The sequence below is a fragment of the Aotus nancymaae genome, unplaced genomic scaffold (assembly GCF_030222135.1).
Source record: "Aotus nancymaae isolate 86718 unplaced genomic scaffold, 86718_ANA_hifiasm-v0.15.2.pri h1tg000040l, whole genome shotgun sequence".
NCBI classification, from domain to species: domain Eukaryota; kingdom Metazoa; phylum Chordata; class Mammalia; order Primates; family Aotidae; genus Aotus; species Aotus nancymaae.
In genome coordinates this window covers 128037725-128062837 of record NW_026988454.1, presented here as the reverse complement: position 1 = coordinate 128062837, position 25113 = coordinate 128037725, and the positions used below count along the sequence as shown (strand labels likewise).

The window sequence follows — 25113 nt, the reverse complement described above, 5'->3', positions numbered from 1 at the left end:
CCGTTTATGGCTACTTTTGCCCTACAATGGTAGAGTTAAGTAGTTGTGACAGAGACTGTATGGCCTGTATAATAAATTTTTCTCACTCTAAAATTATATATTATCTATCCATTGTTTTTTAGAGTAAACATATATTAACATATTCCAATCTAAGTTAAATTTCTAACAAAATAAACATTTTATCTTCTCTTATTGGCCATGCTTTTCAATTGCTTTAAATTAAAGTCTAAGAGGTTTCTCAAAGTCAAATCCTAGATGGTGAAGGCTCTAGTAGTTTAAACATGGAACTGACATTCCCTTTGCCAGGAAGTTTAACCATAAGCATGCAAAGCAACTCTGGAACACTGACATAAAGAGTCTGCTGGGGAATCTTCTGGGGAGGGTTTCTTTTCTCTCAAATAAAGAGAGACCCAGGAGGTAAAACTGTGTGTCCTGCATTTGAAAAGAATGTGTAAGGATAGAGCTGTGATAGCCATCTTGTCACCACAAGGAGACAAGCCTGCAAACAAAAGTAAATGTACCCTATACATTGCTTATGCTTAAACTTATATTTAGAATAATCTTACCCTTGGAATGTCCAAGGAATTCTTTCCTCATTTCTGAATTCCTACACTTACAATGGCTTATGTCACTCTCATTGTAGTATCTGTCTTACACCCATAACTTGATTATTCTCTCTGAAGGCAAAAATCACGTTTCCCATCAAAGAGCATGATGTCACTACAAGAGGCTATGGTTCAACTTAAACATATGCAAGTAAACTGGGGCGATAAAGCTTACACAACTGAGTTATGAGTCCTAAATGAGATAACAAGCAAAGCAGAGCATGCTGTCACAAGAGGCTATGGTTCAACGTAAATAAGCTATGCTTAAACTTCCTGGCAAAGGGAATGTCAGTTCCATGTTTAAACTACTAGAGCCTTCACCATCTAGGATATGACTTTGAGAAACCTCTTAGACTTTAATTAAAAGTAACTGAAAAGCATGGCCAATAAGAGAAGATTAAATGTTTGTTAGAAATTTAACTTATATTGGAATATGCCAATATATGTTTACTCTAAAAAAGAACGGACAGATAATATATAATTCCAGAGTGAGAAAAAATTTATTATACAAGCCACACAGTCTCTGTCACAATTACTTAACTCTGCCGTTATAGGGCAAAATGTACCAAGGATGGCAGAATAGAAAGACAGGAAGCACCTGGGCTCTAAATACTGCTGAGTCAGCCAACCTGGGACTTCTTGTTATGTGATATCATAAACCTGTTCCCGAACAGTAACGGGCATGATATTATTTTCAGCTGCACATATCCTAACTGGTAGCATGATACATAATTCACAAAGGACATTCGCACTCATGTTCTCATTTGAACCTCATATTCCTCTCCACTCCCTCCATGATGGAGTAAACAGGAAGATAAATCAAATGAAGGACAAAGGTCTAGGGTGTTTAAGGTTATTTTCTCACAGGTCACACAGCTATTAACTGACACTAATAGAAACCAGGGTTCCCGAGTCAATGTTGTTTTCACTACACCCCCTCTTGACTCCATTTGGTTCTACCCAGGTTAGCCTCCTCACCACCCACTGTAAGAATGCCTTCTCACATCCTCTTCTCAATGTTTATCATTTTCTATACTCTCGTAATTTCCATCTAGGGTATTTCTTCAGCATCTGCATTGTTCCAACCACTGTTCCATCTATCAAAGAAGCATGTATTAATTACTTTCTGTTCACCTAGTTGTGTACTAGGCAAGAAAAGTAGGGATTTTTGATGGGAAACATGATTTTTGCCCTCAGAGAGAATAATCTAGTTATGGGTAGAAGATAGATGCTACAATGAGAGTGAAATAAGCCAATGTAAGTGTAGGAATTCAGAGCGAGGAAAGAATTCCTTGGCTATTCCAAGATTATTCTAAGGAGCCCTTCACCAAAAGCTGGATCCAAAAGAAACATAGGAATTAGACTTGGTTTTTTTAAAGTGCTTTTTTGTATGTTCTTAGAATCAATCTTAAATTCCCTCTAGAACAAGGAAATGGATTTCAAAAGCACTACCTATGTGGCCACGGTGAGTAAACTGGGGCAATAAAGCTTATACAACCAAGTTACAAGTCCTAAATGAGATAACAAGCAGAGCAGAGCATGGTATCACCAGAAGAGGCTATGGAAAAACATTAGTTCATTTCTCTGGATTTTCAGTTGCAATCTGTTTCTCAGTTTCCCCCAGACTGTAAATTCTTGAAATAAGAGAACTAAGGGTCCATGACTTTACTTCTTCTATTTATTCTGGAGTATCTAGTAGCATATCATGGCCCCGGAACTCAACACACATATGTGGAACATCATGTGACTAAATAAAAAAGAAGATACTATTATCTCTCAAGTTGTACCATTAACAGTATCTGGCTAACAGAATCATTTCTTTAGCCACAGTTCCATGGCTAGGATACAGGAAGCACCTCCTCCAAAACTTAATGACAATGAGTCATTTATACTAATGCTGCCTGTTCCTCTTATTCCTTAGAGGTGAGAAACTATTTGCTTCTTGATTCTGTGCCACAGGTAACAGGTGGTGTTGGAAGAAATCCATGGGAAGTCACAAAAAACGGTTTGGCATAGAGTGCCTGGTTAATATTACCACGTCACAACTCCATCACTTGGTAATAAAGAAGGCACCGGGTAACCACTCATTGCCCTTTTTCTGTGATTGTATGTTTACTCAGTGAGAGCCGATATATTAAAGAACTACACAGATAGGATGGGTTCATGATTATAAGGCACAGCTGTGCTGTCTCTTCTCTGTGCATACCTCCTCACAGACTTCACGAACTGCTGCCACACTTGGCTCCTCCTCGGGCTCCATGCCTCCTCCAGGGACAATCCATCTGTCTGGATGGCGACTACTGCTCACGAGTAGCACCTGTTAAATCACAGAGGTTTCATGGTTGGTTAAAAATTCAAAAAGACATATCCACACAAATTCAGAGTTTAAACACCACAAATATCAAAGTAACCAAAACCCCCTCTTTGTTTATGCCTTCCCAAATCACTTCTTGTAAAGTAGCTTTCGTTTCTATCTGAAAAAGCAGGCAATCAGCCAGTAAAAGCAGAAGGGCATCTGAAGACCATTATCTCTACACTCCCCTCAGATGCTCAATCACCTGCCCTATCTATTCCCTTCTTCTTCCTTTTGCTAGGGCCCTTTGCACAGTCCTGACAAGGTGACAAAAAGACTTAAAAAAAAAAAAAAGACGACTGTCACTGATGAGCCTGTCAGCACTGAAAAAGCTGGCCAGAAGACAAAAGGCCCTTTGGCCATGATTGCCACCATAAAAAATCTAGAACTTGCCTAGTTCCTTTTCCTTACTTACCCCTCTCTGTAAGAAAGATGCTAAACACAGTCAGTTGGATGCCCTGTTTGGAGGCTGAGTTGAGTTGGCATTATATACAAAATTAAAGGCATCTTCAACTGCTTCCTAAACTTTTACTTTCTGATGATGACCCATGAGCCTCCAAACCAAACTCTGCAATCATCCTTGTTGTCTCAAATGAAATGCCACTTTCTTTCTTGCCCTTATAGATTTCACCACTGCCTTCTAGTCACTGACTTCCCAGCCTCTTTCTTGAGGTCTCTGCAGCTATGGACCCTTGGAAACTCTACCTTCATCCTTAGTCCCTCTTTTACCTGTCATCAGAGATTCTTCTGATGCTCATCTATAAAATCTGTGATCTGTAGATTCAGAGAAGATCATGGTGTTATGGGAAAGAAATCCATGAATCCATATTCAGTCACTAATATATAGGTCACGGACTTAAAAATTGTCTTAAACTTACAAGTACTATTTTTCAAATATATTTATAAGCTCTTCTTTAATTAATACAATGCAAAATCATTTAAAATACTATGAAATCCACAATAGTTTTTGGTTGGTATGTATATATACTCAGTTCAAAAACACTACAGGACCATGTGGTGGCTCACATCTATAATCCCAGCACTTTGGTAGGCCAAGGCAGGAGGACTGCCTGAGCCCCAGAGGTCAAGACCAGCCTGGGCAACATAACAAGACCTTGTCTCTACAAAAAAAAAAAAAATTATATATATAAGCAAGGCTTAGCAGTGCACACCTGTGGTCTCAGTTACTTGAGAGGACTGCTTGAGCCCAGGAGTTTGAAACTGCAGTGAACTATAATCAAGCCACTGCATTCCAGCCTAGGCCACAGACTGAGAACCCCAACTCAAAAAAGAATCCTCTCATTGGACTATCTCATACCACATACAAAATCAAAATGGACCAACAACCTCTAAATGTAAGAGCTAAAACTATAACACATTTAGAAGAAAACATAGGGGTAAACTGTCATGATCTTGAATTTGGGAAGATATGCCCAATTCTTAGATATGAAGCACAAGCAACAAAACAGTAAACAAGATAAAATGGACTTTACTAAAATTAAAAACTTCTGTGTAACAAAGGACATAATCAGGAACGTGAAAAGACAACCTACAGAATAGGAGAAAGTATCTGCAAATTATGTTATTTAATATCGGTCCGGTACCTAAAACAACAAAAGGATTAACAGCATTTCTACAGAGAAGATATACAAATGGCTAACAAGCACATGAAAAGATGCTCCACATCATTAGTCATTAGGGAAATGCAAAGCAAAACCAAAATGGGATACTACTTCACAATCACTAGGGTAGCTATATTTCAATCAACCAACCAAACAGAGCATAAGAAGCTCTGGCAAGGATGTAGAGAAACTGGAACCCTTGGACAATGCTGATAGGAATGTAAAATGGTTCATTCAGGGCTGGGTGTGGTGGCTCACGCCTGTAATCCAAGCACTTTGGAGGCCAAGGCGGGCAGATCACCTGAGGTCGGGAGTTCAAGACCAGCCTGACCAACATGGTGAAACCTCGTCTTAAAAAAAAAAAGAAAGAAAGAAAAAGAAAAAAAGAAGAAAAAGAAAAAAAAAATGGTTCATTCAGCTGTGGAAAACAGTTTGGTTGTTTCTCAGTAAGTTAAACATGAAATTACCATTAGATCTAGAAACTCTACTGCTAAGTACATAGCCAAAAAGAACTAAAAACAGATACTCAAACAGATACTTCCATACAAACGTTCATAGCAGCATTATTTACAATAGTCAAAAGGTAAAAACAACTCAAATATCCAATAACAATAAATGGATAAACAAAATGTGACCTATACATACAATGGAATATTATTCAGCCATTTAAAAAATGAATTACTGTAAAATAAAACAAATAAATAAATGAGTTACTGATAGATGCTACAACATGGATGAACCCTGAAAACATGCTAAGTGAAGGAAGCCAGGCACAAAAGGCCACATATTGTATGATTCCATGTATATGAAATACACAGAATAAGCAAATTCAGAGAAACAGAAACCAGATTGGTGGTTACCAGGAACTGGGGAAAGGGGAAAATGAGCAGCAACTGCACAACAGGTACAGAGTTTTATTTGGGGAGGATGAAAGTATTCAGAAAGTAGATATGAAATAGTGATTGCTAAATGTCAATGAACTTTTCACTTTAAAATGGCTAATGTTATGTGAAACTGGTTTTGTGATCACAGTAATTTTTTTGAGATGGAATCTCTCTCTGTCACCCAGGCTGGAGCAAAGTGGCACAATCTTGGCTCACCGCAACCTCCACCTCCTAGGTTCAAGCGATCCTCCTGCCTCAGCCTCCCAAGTAGCTGGAATTACAGGTCCCCACCACCACACCTCATTAATTTTTGTATTTTTAGTAAAGATGGGGTTTCACCATGTTGGTCAGGCTGGTCTTGAACTCCTGACCTCAGGTGATCCACCTGCCTCGGCCTCCCAAAGTGCTGGGATTACAGGCATGAGCCACCCCGCCCGACCTTTTTTTTTTTTTGAGACAGAGTTTCGCTCTTGTTGTTCAGGCTGGAGTGCAATGGTGCGATCTTGGGTCACTGCTGCAACCTCCGCCTCCTGGGTTCAAGTGATTCTCCTGCCTCAGCCTCCCAAGGACCTGGGATTACAGGCGTGAGCCACTGAGCCCGGTTGATGACAGTAATCTTTTTAAACCTGAAGGGAGTCAGTGCTACTACCTTTCCCCGCCACAGTCTATACATCAGTGGAGTAACCTTCCAGAAGGTTATCCTTAGTTGTATATTAATAAATCATAAAACTACTGCCACACTCATTCTCTTCAACAACTGTGACCAATCTTACATTTTAAAACATTCCTTATCAAAAGAAAATAAACTCAAATATAAGCATGTATGTTAACTGAAATTACAAGGTTAAAAAAAAGTCCTCTAAAGACTCTAGACAAAGGCATTTAAGTCATATTTATCTAACTATAAAAAGATTCAAGAATAAAAAGTAGTAAAATGGGTTAATCCTCCACTGACTTGTTGTATAAGTAACAACACACAGTCTTTCTTCCCTTCCTTCCTGGTAAAGTGTTTGCCAGCCATTATAAACCTAAGCATTGCTTCAAAGGCTGACTAGGGCCATCCAATTAAGTTACAGTCCAAAAGAAAAATCTTTACAGGAATATTTCAAAGCTAGAGCAAAGAAAAGGAAACCTCTGACTGACATAAAATATAAGCATTCAATTTCTAAATTTCAATCAAAGTGAAATACTAATTAGTAAATCTAGCAAGTGTTACTGCTTTGCACATTCAACCATGACTATATGAACTAAGACTACAATAATGAAGCTTAAGAAAGCAAGCCTCATTAGTTTGTAGCCACACTTCAAAGCAAATACTGTCAATGGTAAATAGCTCTCCTCAGTAAGTTTCCTTGACAACATACTGAAAATACACTACAAAAAAAAGTTTCTGTTTCTGCTTTTTTGCAGAGACAGGGTCTCATTCTGTTGCCCAGGCTGTAGTGCAGTGGCAGGATCAGAGTTCACCGCAGCCTCAAACTCCTGGGCTCAAGGGGATCCTCCTGCTTCAGCCTCTCCTGCTTCAGCCTGTAGCTGGGACAACAGGCACACAACACCATGCCTGGCTAATTTTTAAATTTTTAAATTCTATTTTTTAGAGATAGGGGTCTCACTATGTTGGCCAGGTTTGTCTTGAACTTACGGCCTCAAGCAATCCTCCTGCCTCAGACTCCCCTATGCTAAGATCACAGGCATGAGCCACTGTGCCCACCCACAAAAATTTTTTACTTTAGCCAGTGGTTTTACTCCTTCCTACCATATAAACTACTAAATGGTGTTCTGATCAGTAAATTCTTATTCTGAAGTTTGATTCTGACATATACAATTATCTGAAAAGAAATTAAGTGCTAAAGCTCCAAAAAGATTCTGAAAATAACACACTAAGGGGGGAAAATTAACTATTCAACAGAAGTTCATTAAGTACCATTATGAGCCAGGAACTGGAAATGCAGAGATTAAATGCACTGCAGTTTGCAGGCAGATCAAAGTCGGAAATCAGCCGACCAGGTATCGGACATTTTTGAAGCTTTAGTCATTGAGACAGGTGATAATGATGCAGAGGAGGATAAACAGACCCACAGAACACACCCACCCATAGATAGACTCTTGGATTCATGATATAGGTGGCTCCATAGAGCAGGCAGAAATCAAGAGGTGGGGCAGGGACAACTTATTTTCCCTATGGGCAGAGAGGAAAAAAACATTGTATTGATCACTTACATGTGGGTGTGTGGGGGGGGAGGCAGGAGATAAAGAAATCTGTGGGAATGATAAACCTAATAAAGGGAGGAAGAAATACAGCAGGCACACCATTATTTTATTTCTTAGAAATTGTTGTGAGGTTTTTTGCTTTAATAGTGCTTAATACACATTTTTAATATATAAAAGAAACCTATAGTCCCTGCACTAAAGGAATTGATTATCTAGTGGAAAACCAAAAAAGAGTAATAATACAGGGTAAGAAATACTTAGCTTGAGGATATCACAGTGATAATGAAAAGATACCTGCTGGGACATACTGGCTCATACCTGTAAACCCAGTAGTCCCAGTTACTTGGCAGGCTGTGGTAGGAGGTGCACTTGCCCAGGAATTCAACACTAGCCTGAGCAACACAGTAAAATCCCCATGTCTATTAAAAAAAAAAATTAAAAAATTAGGCCAGTAGCACTGGCTAAAGCTTGTAATCCTAGCACTTTGGGAGGATGAGGCGGGCAGATCACTTGAGTTCAGGAGTTCAAGACTCCGTCTCTAAAAAAAAAATATATATATATACATATATATATATATAAAATATATATACATATACATATATATATATAATATATATATATATGGGGAGTATGGGATGAATCAGGACAGAGAAATGAAATAAGACAGTTTCTCTCTTATTTTCTTTTTCTTTTTTCCTAAGACGGAGTTTTGCTCATTTCCCAGGCTAGAGTACAATGACATGATCTCGGCTCACTGCAACCTCTGACTCCCAGGTTCAAGCAATTCTCCTGCCTCAGCCTCCCGAGTAGCTGGGATTATAGGCATGTGCACCAGGCCCAGCTAATTTTTGTGTTTTTAATAGAGACAGGGTTTCGCCATGTTGGCCAGGCTGGTCTTCAACTCCTGACCTCAGGTGATCCGCCTGCCTCAGCCTTCCAAAGTGCTAGGATTACAGGCACGAGCCACAGCACCCAGCTGGTTCTCTTTTTTCAGGCAGGATCTCACTCTTTTGCCCAGGCTGGAGTGCAGTGGTGCAATCCTAGCTTACTGCAGCCTTACAGCCTTGGAATCCTGAGCTCAAGGGATTCTCGTGCCTCAACCTCCCAAGTAACTGGGACTACAGGCACACGCCACCAAACCTATTATTTTTAATTTTTACTTTATAGAGATGGGGTTTTGCCACATTGTCTAGGCTGGTCTTGAACTCCTGGGTTCAAGGGATCCTCCTGAGTTGGCCTCTAAAACCCAATTTAGTTTCAGAAAGGTTACTTTGGCCAGGCACGGTGGCTCACGCCTGTAATCCCAGCACTTTTGGAGGCCGAGGTGGGCGGATCACCTGAGATCAGGAGTTTGAGACAGCCTGGCCAACACGGTGAAACCCCGGCTCTACTAAAAATACAAAAATTAACAGGGCGTCGTGGCAGCCATCTGTAATCCCAGCTACTTGGGAGGCTGAGGCAGGAGAATAGCTTGAACCCGGGAGGTGGAGGTTGTAGTGAGCCGAGATCGCACCACTGCACTCCAGCCTGGCACCTGGCAACAGAGTGAGCCTCTGTCTCAAAAAAAAGAAATCAGATTATCGTCCAGGCGCGGTGGCTCATGCCTGTAATCCTGGCACTTTGGGAGGCCAAGGCGGGCAGATCATGAGGTCAGGGGTTCGAGACCAGCCTGACCAACATGGTGAAACCCTGTCTCCACTAAAAATACAAAATTAGCCAGGCGTGATGGCACACGCCTGTAATCCCAGCTACTGAGGAGGCTGAGGCAGGAGAATCACTTGAACCCAGGAGGCCGAGGTTGCAGTAAGGGTGATTTAGATCATGCCACTGCACTCGAGCCTAAGGGACAGAGAGAGATTCTGTCTCAAAAAAAAAAAAAATTATCTATGATGATAATCTATGCCATAGGAAATCTTGATTAACAAACTACATCATTAGACATACTACTAATTTCTGGAGAATCAACTGCATTCAGTAAAGCACTTAACATGATCTTGTTTCCAACAATGCAATTCCCTTGACATCTGACAAGCCCCTCAGCACTGCCATTACTGCCAGAGTGCTCTGCTGGTATACAGATGGCACTGGGACCATATCCTATCAAATCTGTGATATGCTCTGCAAACTGCTTCTTCAGATGAGCCCTTTCTAATAATTTATTTGTTCCTTCTTAAAAATAAGGCAAAGATAAAAGTCAGCAATTATCTGTACTTATTTGGATTCCAGATAAATAGATGTTTGCTATATTTTACACAATGTTTTAAAGAACAGCTGTCACAAGTTCTTGTGCATGATGATCCCATAAAAAGCAGAATATGAGGTTAAATAACTTGCTGAAAGTAAATTAACACATTAATCCCAGGGCCAAGCATAGTAGTTTCAATTTCTAGAGCTTTTAAGCCATTTTACTATTTTTTTGAGACAGAGTTTCGCTCTTGTCTCCCAGGCTAGAGTGCAATGGTCCAATCTCAGCTCACTGCAGCCTCCGCCTCCCGGGTTCAAGATATTCTACCTCAGCCTCCCAAGTAGCTGGGAGGACGCTGGGCTAATTTTTGTGTTTTCAGTAGGGACAGGGTTTCACCATGTTGGCCACGTTGGTCTCTAACTCCTGACCTCAGGTGATCCACCCTCCTCGGCCTCTAAAAGTGCTGGGATTACAGATGTGAACCACTGCGTCCCGCCGCCATTTTATCATCTTTAATAACTATTTTAAAAATTTAAAACTTTTTTTTTTTAACTACAGAGGAACACCAAAAAATGCTAAAAGAAGGAACCACTAGACATAAACAGTCCATTTACAAAATGCCTTACAAACATTCCTTCACCTTAGTTAGCTTATCAGACTGCTTATTTAACCAAAGAGGAAATTCCCTGCCTAGTACAAAGAAACACCATACTGTGCTATGAACAGATATTCTGACAGTTTTTATCTTGGGAACGAGGCTATTTTCAGAATAATATGAAAAGGTTTTCACAGATACAAACTATTACACAGATATCGGGGCCAGGAGCAGTGGCTCACATCTGTAATCTCAACACTTTGGGATGTACACTGACAGATATTTTAAAAAGAAAAAAAAAAAAACACTTTGGTGGCTGAGCGCAGTGGCTCACCCCTGTAATCCCAGCCCTTGGGAGGCTGAGGTGGGGGTATCACTTGAGCCCAGGAGTTCGAGACCAGCTTGGGCAATACAGTGAGACCCCATCTCTACATTCCCACTCAAAAACATCCCCACACTTTGGGAGGCCAAGATGGGAAGATCTTTTGAGGCCAGGAGTTCAAGACCAGCCTGGGCAACATGGAGAGATCCTGTCTCTATAAAAAAAAAAATATTAGCCAGACCTAGTGGTGTATACCTGTAGTCCCAGCTATTTGGGAGGCTAAGGAAGGAGGATCACCTGAGCTCAGGACACTGAGGTTACAGTGAGCTATGACTCTGTACTGCACTCCATCCTAGGCAACAGGGCAAGATCTTGTCTTAAAAAAAATTAGAAAAAAAAATATACACACAGATGTATCATTCTTAAGGGACTCCCCATGGTGTACAGGTATTGCCTCTATACAGTACAATTAGCAGTACTAAGGATGAGGTGTTTTACTTTAAAACCTTGAGTATGGCTTGAATATTTCAGAACAAGCAATTAAGATGTATAATTAGAGGTAGGCATGGTGGTGCACACCTGTAATCCCAGCACTGTGGGAGCCCAAAAGTTCAAGACCCACCTGTGCAAGACGGCAAGGTCCCATCTCTACCAAAACAAAAAAACAAGACTTATAATTGGCCAAGAAGAATGCCAAACATTATTTCCTAGGAAATTTCTGAAAGCCAAACAAAGTGAATGAAATATTTTAAATGCTCCAGTTTATCGAGGTTATTTTATTATTATTTTTTTTGAGACAAGGTCTTACTCTGTCGCCCATGCTGGACTATACTGACATGATCTTGGCTCAGTGCAGCCTCAACTTTCTGGGCTCAAGCAATCCTCTCAACACCCCCTACCCACTCCAGCATCTGGGATTACAAGCATGTACCACCATGCCTGGCTAACTTTTGCATTATTTGTAGATACATGGTTTGGCTGGTCTCAAACTCCTGGGCTCCAGCGATCCATCTGTGTCAGTCTCTCAAAGTGCTGGAATTATAGGCAGGAGCCACCATGCCTGGCCTGAGGTTATTTTAACAAACAAAGCTACAACAGCATTTCCTAACATCCATGAAATTGCATAATTTTCCCATAGTCTTAGAACTATAGGAATACTCTGTAAAATCCCTGCTCATCGATATGCTGATTTTGCCAAGCCAGGTAATACATGTTCAAACAGAAGACATTCATTGTAAACGCAAAGGTAGCTACTGTGTTCCCAACGTAGCATCAACCTATTAACCACAATTCAGTCTAATTTAAGATGTCAAAGTCAAACCACAAATGTACACTGTCTTCTTTACAGAGGAGGGTAGTCAGGAGACTTTGGGTTACAGGTCTGCCTCTGACACCAATCAGTCACATAAATGCAATGAAAAAATTACATCTCTCTAGACTTCAGCTTTTTCAGTTTTAAAATGAGATGGTCTAAATCTCTAAAATTCTTTCAGCATTGATATTCTACCATTCTAAATTTATACAGATATATGTGTCTAGAATTTGTCTTCCTAATTCTACTATTTTCAAATTCTACTCTAATTCTACTCTTTTCAAATATGTTTGTTCAATAGTACACAATGTGTATGTTCAAAAGGTATAAAAAGACACAAAAGCAAGCTTTTCTCTTAACTCTGTCCCAAAAGGCACTTCTTGTGAGGACTTCTTAGAGATATTCTAACACGAGTATAAACAAACACATACTTATTCTTTTCTTTCCTCTTTGTCAACCTCAATAGTAACCCATTATACACAATGTTCTACTTTGCCTTTTCACTTAAATCCTGGAGATCATTTTTTCAGTACATTCTGAAGAGCCTCTTCCTTTTTTTTTAAATAACCACAGGGTATGTTTTTAAAACTGATTCTTTATTATACACAAATTCCAAACATGCATAAAAGTAGGGAAAAAATATAATGAATTCCTAAGTAGTCATCATCCAGCTTCAATAACTATCAATGTTTGTTTTACTTACCTATACACAACCCCAAAGTATTTTTTTGTTTTTTCGAGACAGTCTTGTTCACTGCAACCTCCAACTCCAGGGTTCAAACGATTCTCCTACCTCAGTCTTTCGAGTAGGTGGGATTACAGGCGCGTGCCACCACAGCCAGCTAATTTTTGTATTTTTTTGGTAGAGACAGGGTTTCACCATGTTGGCCAAGCTGGTCTCAAACTCCTAACCTCAACTGATCTGCCTGCCTCAGCCTCCCAAAGTGCTAGGATTATAGGCGTAAGCCACTGTGCCCGTCCTTGTTTTTGGTTTTTGAAACGGGATCTTACTCTGCCACCCAGGCTGGAGCACAGTGGCATATCATAGCTCACTACAGCCTCGACCTCCCAGGTTCAAGCGATCCTCCCACCTCAGCCTCTTGAGTAGCTAGGACTACAGGTGCCTGCCACCATATCTGACTAATATTTGTTTGTAGAGATAGGGTTTCGCCATGTTGCTCAGGCTAGTCTTTTTTTTTTGGAGACGAAGTTTCCCAAGCTGAAGTGCAATGGCGCAGTCTCAGCTTACTGCAACCTCTGCCTCCCAGGCTAAAGAGATTCTCCTGCCTCAGCCTCCCAAGTAGCTGGGAATATCTGGCTCCCGTCACCAAGCCCAGCTAACTTTTGTTTTTTTAGTAGAGACTGGGTTTCACCATGTTGGCCAGCCTGGTCTCAAAACTCCTGACCTCAGGTGACACACTCGCCTTAGCCTCCCAAAGTGCTGGGATTACAGGCCTGAGCCACCCCCAGGCTAGTCTTTAACTTCTGGACTCAAGGGATCCACCCACCTTAACCTGCCAAAGTGTTGAAATTACAGGCATGAGCCACTGGGCCTGGCCAGGAGTTTGAGGCTACAGTGCTCTATGATCAAACCTATGAACAGCCACTGCACTCTGGCTGGGCAGTATAGTGAGACTCCATTTCAAATGTAAATATATGTATATTTATATTCACACACATTTGGCTGGGCGTAGGGGCTCACGCTTGTAATCCCAATACTTTGGGAGACTGAGGCAGATGGATTGCTTGAGGTCAGGAGTGACAACATGGTAAAACCCTGTCTCTACTAAAACACAAAAATTAGTTGGGTGTGGTAACACACGTCTGTAATCTCAGTTGCTAGGGAGGATGAGGTAGGAGAATTGCTTGAATCCAGGAGGCGGAGGTTGCAGTGAACTGATACCACACCACCACTACTCCAGCCTGGACAACAGAGTGAGACTCTATCTCAAAAAAAAAAAAAAAAAAACACACATACACACACACACAAACATATATATTTGATACCTGTGTACTATAGTCTATGCCATGCTAAATTTACTTATTTGTTCTATTAGCTTTTTGGTAGATGCCTTAGGATTTTCTATACAGATGATCATGTTATCAGCAAATAAAGATAGTTTTGCTTCTTCCCCTGTAATTTGTATGTCTTTTATTTCTCATTCATGCCCTACTATACTGGCTAGGGCTTCCAAATAATGTTGAATAGAAGTGTAAGAGCAGACAACCTTGTCTATTCCCAATCTTAGGGGGAATGTATTCATTTTTTGAATATTAAGTATGATGTTAGCTGTTTCGGAAAGATGTCCTTTATCAGGTTAAGGAAGTTCCATTCCTAGTGCTGAGATTTTATTACCATTATTATAAAGGGACATTGAATTTTGCCAAATGCTTTTTCTTAATTGATAAGATGATATGGTGGTTGTTTTTTCAGTCTGTCTGTGTGGAAAATTACACTGACCAATTTTTTATGGTAAAACAGCCTTGTATTTCTGGAATAAATACCAGTTAGTCATGATGTATTATTCTTCTTGCATACTGCTGGATGCAAGTTGCTAATATCTAGTTTAGGGTTTTGGGGTCTCTGTTCATGAAGGATACAGTGTAAAGTTCTCTTTTCTTATAATGTACAGTCTTGGTACCAAGGTAATACTGGCTTTATAAAATAGGCAAATGTTCCCTCCTCTTTTATTTTCTAAAAAATAAGGAAATTGGCCAGGCACGGTGGCTCATGCCTGTAATCCCAGTACTTCGGGAGGCCGAGGCGGGCAGATCACGAGGCCAGGAGTTCAAGACCAGACTGACCAACATGGTGAAACCCCGCCTGTACTAAAAAATACAAAAATTAGACGGGTGTGGCAGCATGCAACAGTAACCCCAAGGTCCTCAGGAGGCTGAGGCAGAACAATCACTTGAACCCAGGAGGTGGAGGTTGCAATGAGCCGAGATCACGCCACTGCACTTCAGCCTGAGTGACAGAGCAAGTTTCCATCACAAAAAAAAGTATACTTCTTTTATTTTCTAAAAAAATAAAGAAACTGTTTAGAATGATACTATTTCTTTTTAAAATATCTGTTAGATAAAATATCTGTTAGAGTTCACCAGTGAAGCCACCTGGGCCTACAGCTATTGTTTTTTTTTTGGCGGGGGGGGGGTTGGGTATTTTTATTTTTTAAAGAAAAAAAATTTAGGCCAGGCGCGGTGGTTCACACCTGTAGTCCCAGAACTTTGGGAGGCCGAAGCAGGTGGATCACAAAGTCAAGAGATCAAGACCATCCTGACCAACATGGTGAAACCCCGTCTCTACTAAAAAAATACAAAAATTAGCCAGGCACAGTGGCACGCGCCTGTAGTCCCAGCTTCGGGAAGGCTGAGGCGGGAAGAATTACTTGAACCTGGAGGTGGAGGTTGCAGTGAGCTGAGATTGCAACACTGCACTCCAGCCTGGTGTCAGAGTGAGACTCCATCTCAAAAAAAATAAATAAAAGAAAAAGAAAAAAATTTCTTTTTATTTATATTCTGCCGAAGGGATGTCAGAGAAAGGGGGAGTTTTTAACTACAAATTCAATTTCTTTAATAGACATAAGTTTATTTATTTCTTCTTAAGGAGGTTTTAATAGTTTGTATATCTTTCAAGAAATTTGGATAAAAACTCAAGACAACAGGGTTTGAGGAACTTCCAGACAGCTAAACATGTGAAGGTCCCTAGAGGGTGGTGCACCCAGGGAAGGCATGGAAGCTCAGTGCCTTTCCCCCATACCTTCCCTATGCATCTCTTCATCTGTATCCTTCACAATATCCTTTATAATAAACCAGTAAATGTAAGACCCTGGTTACGAGTAGAATGGGACAATCTCAAGACAGAAAGGCATGATAGGAGTCACGAAGGGACTGTGTATTTTAAATGCAGGACATACTGTTCCTGGCTGTGTCTGTGATACTGGCAGACAAAACACCTTAAGAACCAGATGCTTAACAATATAAGAAATAAAGCCCTGGAAAGAAAGGATAAACGCCTGAGGTAATGGATAGATACCCCATTTACCCTGATGTGATTGTTACTCACAGTATACCCATATCAAAATATCTTATGTACCTGCAAAAATTAAAAATGAAATTTTAAAAAATTTTCCATTTCATTGAAAATACTGATTTGACTGCCGTATAGTTGTTTACAATATTCCCTTATCCTTCTGCTATCTGGAAAATCGATACTGATTCTTTCTACAGAATACTGTACTTTCATTCCTGATATGGCAGATTTCATGACCAACAGGAAATATACAAGATAAGTCTGAAACATCTTGTCAAATCAGATACTGAAGCAGCTATCAAAAATCACCAGGACTGTATCAAAAGGACTCAGGAGTTAACTGGAAAAAGCTCACACTGGTCAAAAATTGGCCAGTAAGAATGACAACTACAATAGAATATCAAATAGATTTAAATCTATGAGTTTATACTGATAATTTTTAAAAATTAAAAACAGAACTGGTAACCACTGAAGTATGCCAATGAACCAACTCATTAATTTGGGGAATAATGACAATGGTGGAGGAATCAATCATTTACTGCATGTTTTCTATTTAGTTATTTTTAGGTATAATTATGGAATTGTGCTTATTATTTAAAGAGTATTCTGTTTTAGAAGTACTTACTAAAAATTTACAGATAAAATTAATGGTGTCTGAGATTTGACCCAAAATAATAGAGGAGGGGGAGGAGTGGTTAAGAATACACACCCTAGGTCGGGCGCGGTAGCTGTAATACAAGCACTTTGGAAGGATGAAGCAAGTGTATCACCTGAGGTGGGGAGTTAGAGAGCAGCCCAACCAACACGGAGAAACCTCGCCTCTACTAAAAACACAAAAGTGGCTGGGCGTGATGGCACATGCCTATAATCCCAGCTACTCGGGAGGCTGAGGCAGGAGAATTGCTTGAAGCAAGGAGGCGGAAGTAGCAGTGAGCCCAGATGGCGCCACTGTACTGCAGCCTGGGGAACAAGAGCGAAACCCTGTCTCAACAAAAAATAAAAGAATATACATCCTACAAAATTGGCCATGAGCTGAAAACAGTTGAAGCTAAGTGGGGAGTACATTGGGGTCCATTACACTGTTCAGTCGACTTTAGAACAGGTTTTAAGTTTGCCATAATAAAAATTTTTTTAGGCCAGGCATGGTGGCTCATGACTGTAATCCCAGTACTTTGGGAGGCCAGGTGGATCACTTGAGCCCAGGAGTTCTAGACCAGCCTGGACAACATGGAGAAACCCTATCTCTACAGAAACTAAAAAATCAGCTGGCCATGCTGGTGCACACCTGTAATCTTAGCAATAATAGGGAGGCTGAGGTGGGAGGAGCATTTGAGCCTGGGAGGTTGAGGCTGCAGTGAGCCACGATCATCCCACTATACTGCAGCCTGGGTGACAGAGCAAGACCCTGTATCCCCTGCGCCCTGCCAAAAAAAAATTTTTTTTAATGTGTTGGTTATTCTTAGCTGTTTGTATTTTCATATATTTTAGGATGAATTTATTATTTTTTTTAAAAAAAGAAACATGCTGAGATTTTGATTGGTATTGCAAAACCAAATATATTTGGGAACAACTGTATGTCTTCTAATCCATTGGCATAGCTTTTCACTTATACAGGTCCTTCAAATCTTTTCTTCTATAACTTGAACTAGCATGATTAGAAGGTCCTGCCCCGTCCAAGATTATAATGAAATTATCCCAGGTTTTCTTCTAGTAATTTATGGTTGTAGTTTTTAATGTCTGTACTTCCCATCTATGTGAAAATTATTCTGATTATAAATATGAGGAAAGAATACAACTATACCTTTTTCCGGTATCTGCCAGTTGTTCCTATACACATTGAAGTCTATTTCTGGACTATCTATTCGGTTCTATTGATTCATTTGCCAGTTCATGATCCAGCTTAGTAGCATTCTATTTTAAGTACCACAGTCTACAATATGGTTTCATGGAACTAACATCATCATACCTGCCCTTCACTCTTCTTTTTTCAGTTTTACTGGCTTTTCCTACAAGGTTTCTTATCCAGTTGAACTCAGAAACTGCATGAGTGGTTTACACAAACACACACACACACACACACACACACACCCCTTATAATTTCTATAAGAATCAAGTTGAATTTAGATTAATTTACAAGAATTAACATGCTGTTGAACCTTCCTACTTAAGAGCATGGTACCTTTTCAATTTTTTTCAATAATATTTAAAAAGTTTTCTCTGCATAGACCTTATTCATGTCTTAAGTTTATTCTTTTTTGTTACTGTTATAATGGGTTCCTAACTCCATCCTATGGTTTATTATTTCAAAGGAGTCACAGAAAATTTTTACAGGTTAGTATTAAAATACTAATTTCAGACATAAGCACAATCAAGTGCTTATTATGAGGAAATTACTTTTTAAAGTAAAAAAGAAATTTTTACTTTATACCAATGGATCATAAACCATGATGGCCTGGCCAGATGCCCAGCTAGAGCCATGAGATGTGAAAGTCATGCCTCACAGCGGGGCCAGAGCTAGGGCTGGGCAGAGGAGCAATAACCAGAGAGTAGACAGGGCACAAACAGCTCTTCACAGATGTATTAATTCAAGTTCATCATTCTTGCAAAAATGAGAACGAAAAAAAAGAGTCAATCATATGGTGGGCCAGGAACAAAACATTAACTATATAGGAGAAAATTAAGATAGAAAGATAGTTGGAAGATGGGGAGTTATCATAAGAAATCATAGAAAAAGCTAGGTAACAACTGCATTAAGATTGAGAATTCTTGGCTAAGAGTTTCTGTACCTGAGACAACCCATTGCTCTAAGACTCACAGAATGAACAGACATAAATGTGCAGAGTCCACAGTGGGCCAAGATGTTTCAATTATTCCAATGATATAGCAAATTAATATAAATAATTTTTTTTTTTTTGAAGACACATGGTCTCGCTCAGTCACCCAGGCTGCAGTGCAGTGGTGTGATTATGGCTCACTGCAGCCTCAGATTCCTGGGCTCAAGTGATCCTACCGCCTCAGCTTCCAGAGTGGCTGAGATTAGTGGCACCAGCCACCATGCTAGGCAATATAAATAAATCTCATATACTTAAAACACCTATTACAGGAATTGTAAGAAACTGATAACACTGGTTGCCTATGGGGAAAAGAAACTAGGTGACTGAGTGACTGGGAAAGACAAGCATGGGAGGGAGAATTTCCACTGCATTCCACTTGTTCCTTTCAAATTCTGAATGATGTATTGCCTATTCAAGAATAAACCTAAGCCAAATGTGGTGGCTCACGCCTGTAATCCCAGCACTTTTGGAGGCTGAGGAAGGTGGATTACCTAAGGTCAGGAGTTCGAGATCAGCCTGGCCAACATGGTGAAACCCTGTCTCTACTAACAATACAAAAATAAACCAGGTGTGGTGGTGCATGCCTGTAGTCCCAGCTACTTGGGAGGCTGAGGCAGGAGAATCGCTTGAACCCGGGAGGTGGAGGTTGCAGTGAGTCAAGACTGTGCCAATGCACACTGGCCTGGGCATCAGAATGAGACTCTGTCTGAAAATAAAATAAAATAAAAAATAAACTTAATTTTAAGACCCCCATTAAAAATTATAAATGACCAAATGAAGAATTTTGAGTCTTCTACAAACCACATTTAAAAATATTATGCCACTCAAATTCCCTACATGTAAGAATTTCTTCTATAAATGCCTCCTAAAATGCAATGTCAGGAAAAAGCTATTTCTAGACTAATGAATATGTGTTCTTTCACCAGTCACTAAAAAGTCATTATCCTATCATATTTTCCTCTTCCTTTTAAATAGGTAACTTGTAAAAGAGCTAAATTTAGTGAACAACTGCCCATTCTTGGGACATCTCCACTGATGTTTTAAAATCTTTAACTGACCTGTTTCATATACATTTAACGTAAGCTCTCGAAAATCCTTGTCTAAAGGAAATCAAAATTAAAAATTATAAACTATTCTTTTTTCTTTCTTTCTGCGTGACGAAGTCTCACTCTGTTGCCCAGGCTGGAGTGCAGTGGCGCGATCTCGGCTCACTGCAACCTCCACCTCCTGGATTCATGCAGCTATTCTCCTGCCTCAGCCTCCTGAGTAGCTAGGACTATAGGCATGAACCACCACGCCGGTTCATTTTTTTGTATTTTTAGTAGAGATTGGATTTCACAATGTTGGCCCAGCTGGTCTCGAACTCCTGACTTCAAATGATCCACGTGCCTCGGCCTCCCAAAATTCTGGGATTACAGGTGTTGAGCCACCAACTATTCTTATTCCTTTTTTTCTATGATGTTGGCTGTGGTTCGAAAGAAAAACAATCCTTTTTCAACCATTAAGAGACCAAAACAAAAAATGACTGCCCTACTGTGGAGAAAGCATAACTGATGAGCAATTAATGAGGTCACTTTTTTTTTTTGAGATGGAGTCTCACTAAGTTGCCCAGGCAGGAGTGCACTTGTGTGATCTCAGCTAACTGCGACCTCAGCCTCCCAGATTCACGAGATTCTCCTGCCTCAGCTTCCTGAGTAGCTGGGATTACCAGGACCCACGACCATGCCCGGTTAATTTTTTTGGATTTTAAGTAGAGATAGGGTTTTGCCATGTTGGCCAGGCTGGTTTCGAACTCCTGACCTCAGGTGATCTGCCCACCTCAGCCTCCCAAAGGGCTGGGATTACAGGCATGAACCACCATGTCCAGCCAATGTGACCACATTTTTATAGTGACTCTAAAACTTTTAAAACTTGACTCTATGTGTGTACCTATGCAACAATCTTGCACGTTCTTCACATGTACCCCAAAACCTAAAATGCAGTAAAAAAAAAAAATTAAAAAAAAAAAAAGCTTGACTCTACATTTATCTTTCAACTGAACTTCAAAGCATTTGGAAAATGAAATAGCCTGACAACAAATACCCAGTGAAGTATGTAGAAAACAAAGCCTTTTCATCCACGCAATTATATAATGCTGTAAGTTGTCATTTAGTAACAGACTGCCCTAATGGGAAAAATGTTAGTGAATATTCTTAGAAATTATTGTGATCTTGCTGGGCACAGTGGCTCACACCTGTAATCTCAGCACTTTGGAAGGCTGAGGCAGGTGGATCACCTGAGGTCAGGAGTTCAAGACCAGCCTGGCCAACAAGGTGAAACCCAGTTTCTACTAGAAATACAAAAATTAGCCGGGCATGGTGTTGCGTGCCTGTAATAACAGCTACTCGGGAGGCTGGGGCAAAAGAATCACCTGAACCCAAGAGGCAGAGGATGCAGTGGGCCAAGATCACACCACTGCACTCCAGTCTGCGCGACAGAGTGAGACTCAAAACAACAACAAAACTAGTTTTTAAAACTTGAAGTGAAATACTCACAACATAAAATTAACCATTTTAAAGTGAACAATTAGGTGGCATTTGGTATTCACAATGTTGCAAAATCACCACCTGTATCTACTGCCAAAATACTTTAATATCCCCAAAATAAAACCTTATACCCATTTAGCAGTTATTCCCTGTTTTCACCCTCCCACTTTCTGGCAACCATCAATTTGTTCTTTGTATCTATGGATTTGCTTATTCTACATACTTCATATAAATGGAATCATACACTAAATATGTGACCTTTTGTATCTGTCTTCTTTCACTTAGCACATTTGAAAGGTTCATCCATATTGTTGCATGTATCAGTACCTCATTCCTTATAGTTGAATAATATTACAATTTATGTATACACCATATACCACAATGTGTTTATCCATTCTCTACTGATTAACATTTGACTGTTTCTATCTTTTAGTTATTGTAAATAGTGCTGAACATTCCTCTACAAATGTCTGAGTACAAGCTTTTCAATCCCTTTAAGTACATACCTAAAAGTGCTGGGAAACTGCTGGGTCAAACATAATTCTATGTTTAAGTTTCTGAGGACCCACCAAACTTCCACAGCAGCTGAGCCATTCTGCATTCCCACTAGCAATGTATGAAGTATCCAATTTCTCTACATCCTCAATAACACTTGTTATTTTCCATCCTAGTGGTTGTGACATGTTAAAACTAAGGCTGGGTGTGGTGGCTCATGCCTGCAATCCCAGAACTTTAGGAGGTCAAGGCGGCAGATCACAAGGTCGGAGTTCGAGACCAGCCTGGCCAATATGGTGAAACCCTGTTTCTACTAAAAAAGTACAAAAATCAGCCGGGCGTGGTGGCAGGCACCTGTAGACCCAGCTACTTGGGAGGCTGAGGCAGGAGAATCGCTTGAACCTGGGAGGAGGAAGTTGCAGTCAGCCAAGATTGCATCACTGCACTGCAGCCTGGGCAACAGAGCAAGACTTCATCTTAAAAAAAAAAAAAAAAAAAAAAAAATTTATACTTTGGGAGGCTGACGTGAGCAGATTGCTTGACTCTAGGAGTTTGAGACCAGCCTGACAACATGGAAAAACCCCATCTCTACAAAAACTACAAAAATTTAGCCAGGCATGGTAGCACATGCCTGTAGTCCCACCCACTCAGGAGGCTGAGGAAGGAGAATCACCTGAGCCTAGGGGAGGTCGAGGCTGCAAGGCTGCAGTGAGTGGTAACTGTGCCACTGCAGGCCAACCTGGGAAACAGAGTGTGACACTGTCTAAAAAAAAGGCCAGGTGCAGTGGCTCACGCCTGCAATCTCAGCACTTTGGGAGGTTAAGGCGGGTGGCTCACCTCAGGTCAGGAGTTCAAGACCAGCCTGGCCAACATGGTGAAACCCTATCTCTACTAAAAATACAAAAAGTAGCCAGGTGTGGTGGTGGGCACTTGTAATCCCAGCTACTTGGGAGGCTGAGGCAGGAGAATCACTTGAACCCAGGAGGCAGAGGTTGCAGTGAGCCAAGATCACCAAGATCGTGCCACTGGGTGACAAGAGTGAAGCTCCATCTCAAAAAAAAAAAAAAAAAAAAAAAAGATTGTCTTTAACAATTACTTAACTTTTGAAGGAAAGCAGAATGCCCATTTAGTAAGACTGGAAAATGTTACTCCTATTCTCTGTCCCTCCCTGATACACATATATGCAGAAAAAGTTCCAATAACTAGATTTCTTTTTTCCCATGGAAAGTAAGTTAAAATGTGCTAAATACCAAGAGAATGAGAAGTGCAAGCCATAGGATGGAAAAAAGTATTTGTAAAAGACTTATCTGATAAAGGATTTAACCAAAATATACAAAGGACATTTAAAATTCAACAATAAAAAACCCAATTAAGGCCGGGCGCAGTGGCTCACACCTGTAATCCCAGCTACGGGAGGCTGAGGCAGGATAATTGCTTGAACCCTGGAGGCAGAGGTTGCGGTGAGCCGAGAGCGTGCCACTGCACTCCAGCCTGGGCAACAGAGTGAAAAAAAAAAACAGAAAACAAAAAAAAGAACATACGCAGATGGTAAATAAATATAAAAAGAGGTTCCACATCATATGTCACCAGGGAAATGCAAATGAAAACAACAAGACAACACTACTTAACACCTATTAGAATAGACAAAATCCAGAACAGAGATCACCACCAAATTCTGGTGAGGATGTGGAGCAACAGAAATTCATTCACTCACCAGGGAGAATGCAAAATGGTACACAGCCACTTTGGAAGACAGTTTGGCAGTTTCTTACAAAACTACATATACTCTTACCCTATGATAACACAATCATACTTCTTGGTATTTACCCTAAAAAGTTAGAAACTTAAGTCATACAAAAACCTGCACAGCAATGTTTATAGCAGCTTTATTCATAATTGCCAAAATCTTGGAAGCAACCATGATGTCCTTCAGTAGGTGAATGGATAAATAAGGTGTGGTACACCACACAAAGCAATATTACTCGGTACTCAATCAAGCCATGGAAGGAACTTTAATGCATATTACTAACTGAAAGAAGTCAACCTGAAAAGCCCACATACTGTATGATTCCAACTAGATAACATTCTGGAAAAGGCAAAACTAGGGAGACAGTAGATCAGTGGTTGTTAGGGGTGAGCAGAGAGGGAGGGATGAATAGGTAGATGATTTTTAGGGCAGTGGAACTACTCTGTCTGATACTATAATGGTGGATACATTTCTCCAATCCATAGAAAATACACAAGCAAGAGAGTACTCTGATGTAAAGTACAAGTTTTGGGTGATAATCATGTGCCATGGTGGGCTCACTGATTAAAACAAACGTACCAGTGTTCAGGATGCTGACAGTGGGGGAGATTGCCTGTGGAGGCAGGGGACTAAAGGGAACTCTGTATTTTGTTTTGTTTTGTTTTTTTGAGATGGAGTCTCGCTCTCACCCAGGCTGGAGTGCAGTGGCATGTTCACGGCTCACTGCGACCTCCGCCTCCCAGGTTCAACTGATTCTCCTGCCTCAGCCTCCCAAGTAGCTGGGACTACAGGTGCATGCCACCACGCCCAGTTAATTTTTGTATTTTTAGTAAGGACGGGGTTTCACCATGTTAGCCAGGATGGTCTTGATCTCTTGACCTCATAATCCTCCCGCCTCGGCCTCCCAAAAGTGCTGGGATTACAGGTATGAGCCACTATGCCCAGCTGGGAACTCTGTATTTTATACTCAATTTTGCTGTGAACCAAAAACTGCTCTAAAAAGTAAAGTCTATTTTTAAAAGTACTAAATAGGCGGGGCGCTGTGGCTCACACCTGTAATCCCAAAACTTTGGGAGGCTGAGGCAGGCGGATCACCTGAGGTCAGGAGTTTGAGACCAGCCTTGCCAACATGGTGAAACCCCGTCTCTACTAAAAATACAAAAATTAGCCAGGTGAGCTGGCAGGCCCCTGTAATCCCAGCTACTTGGGAGGCTGAGGCAGGAGAATCGCTTGAACCCAGAAGGCAGAGGTTGCAGTGAGCCGAGATCACGCCACTGTTCTCTAGCCTGGGTGACAGAGCAAGACTCCATCTCAAAAAAAAAAAACAAAGTACTAAATATACACATATATATAGACACAGGGAGAAGGAGAGACAAGGTCTTGTTCTGTA

The 25113-nt window shown here is 40.6% G+C and overlaps 1 protein-coding gene across 1 annotated transcript in view; it reads right to left on the bottom strand.

The window, feature by feature from the left end:
• Nucleotides 1-25113, bottom strand: part of NUDT3 (nudix hydrolase 3) — a 108640-nt gene that overhangs the window by 52576 nt on the left and 30951 nt on the right. The window contains exon 2 of the mRNA XM_021665599.2: nucleotides 2812-2922. Within this exon, the coding sequence (XP_021521274.1) occupies nucleotides 2812-2922 (111 nt within the window). The remainder of the gene's footprint in view (nucleotides 1-2811; nucleotides 2923-25113) is intronic.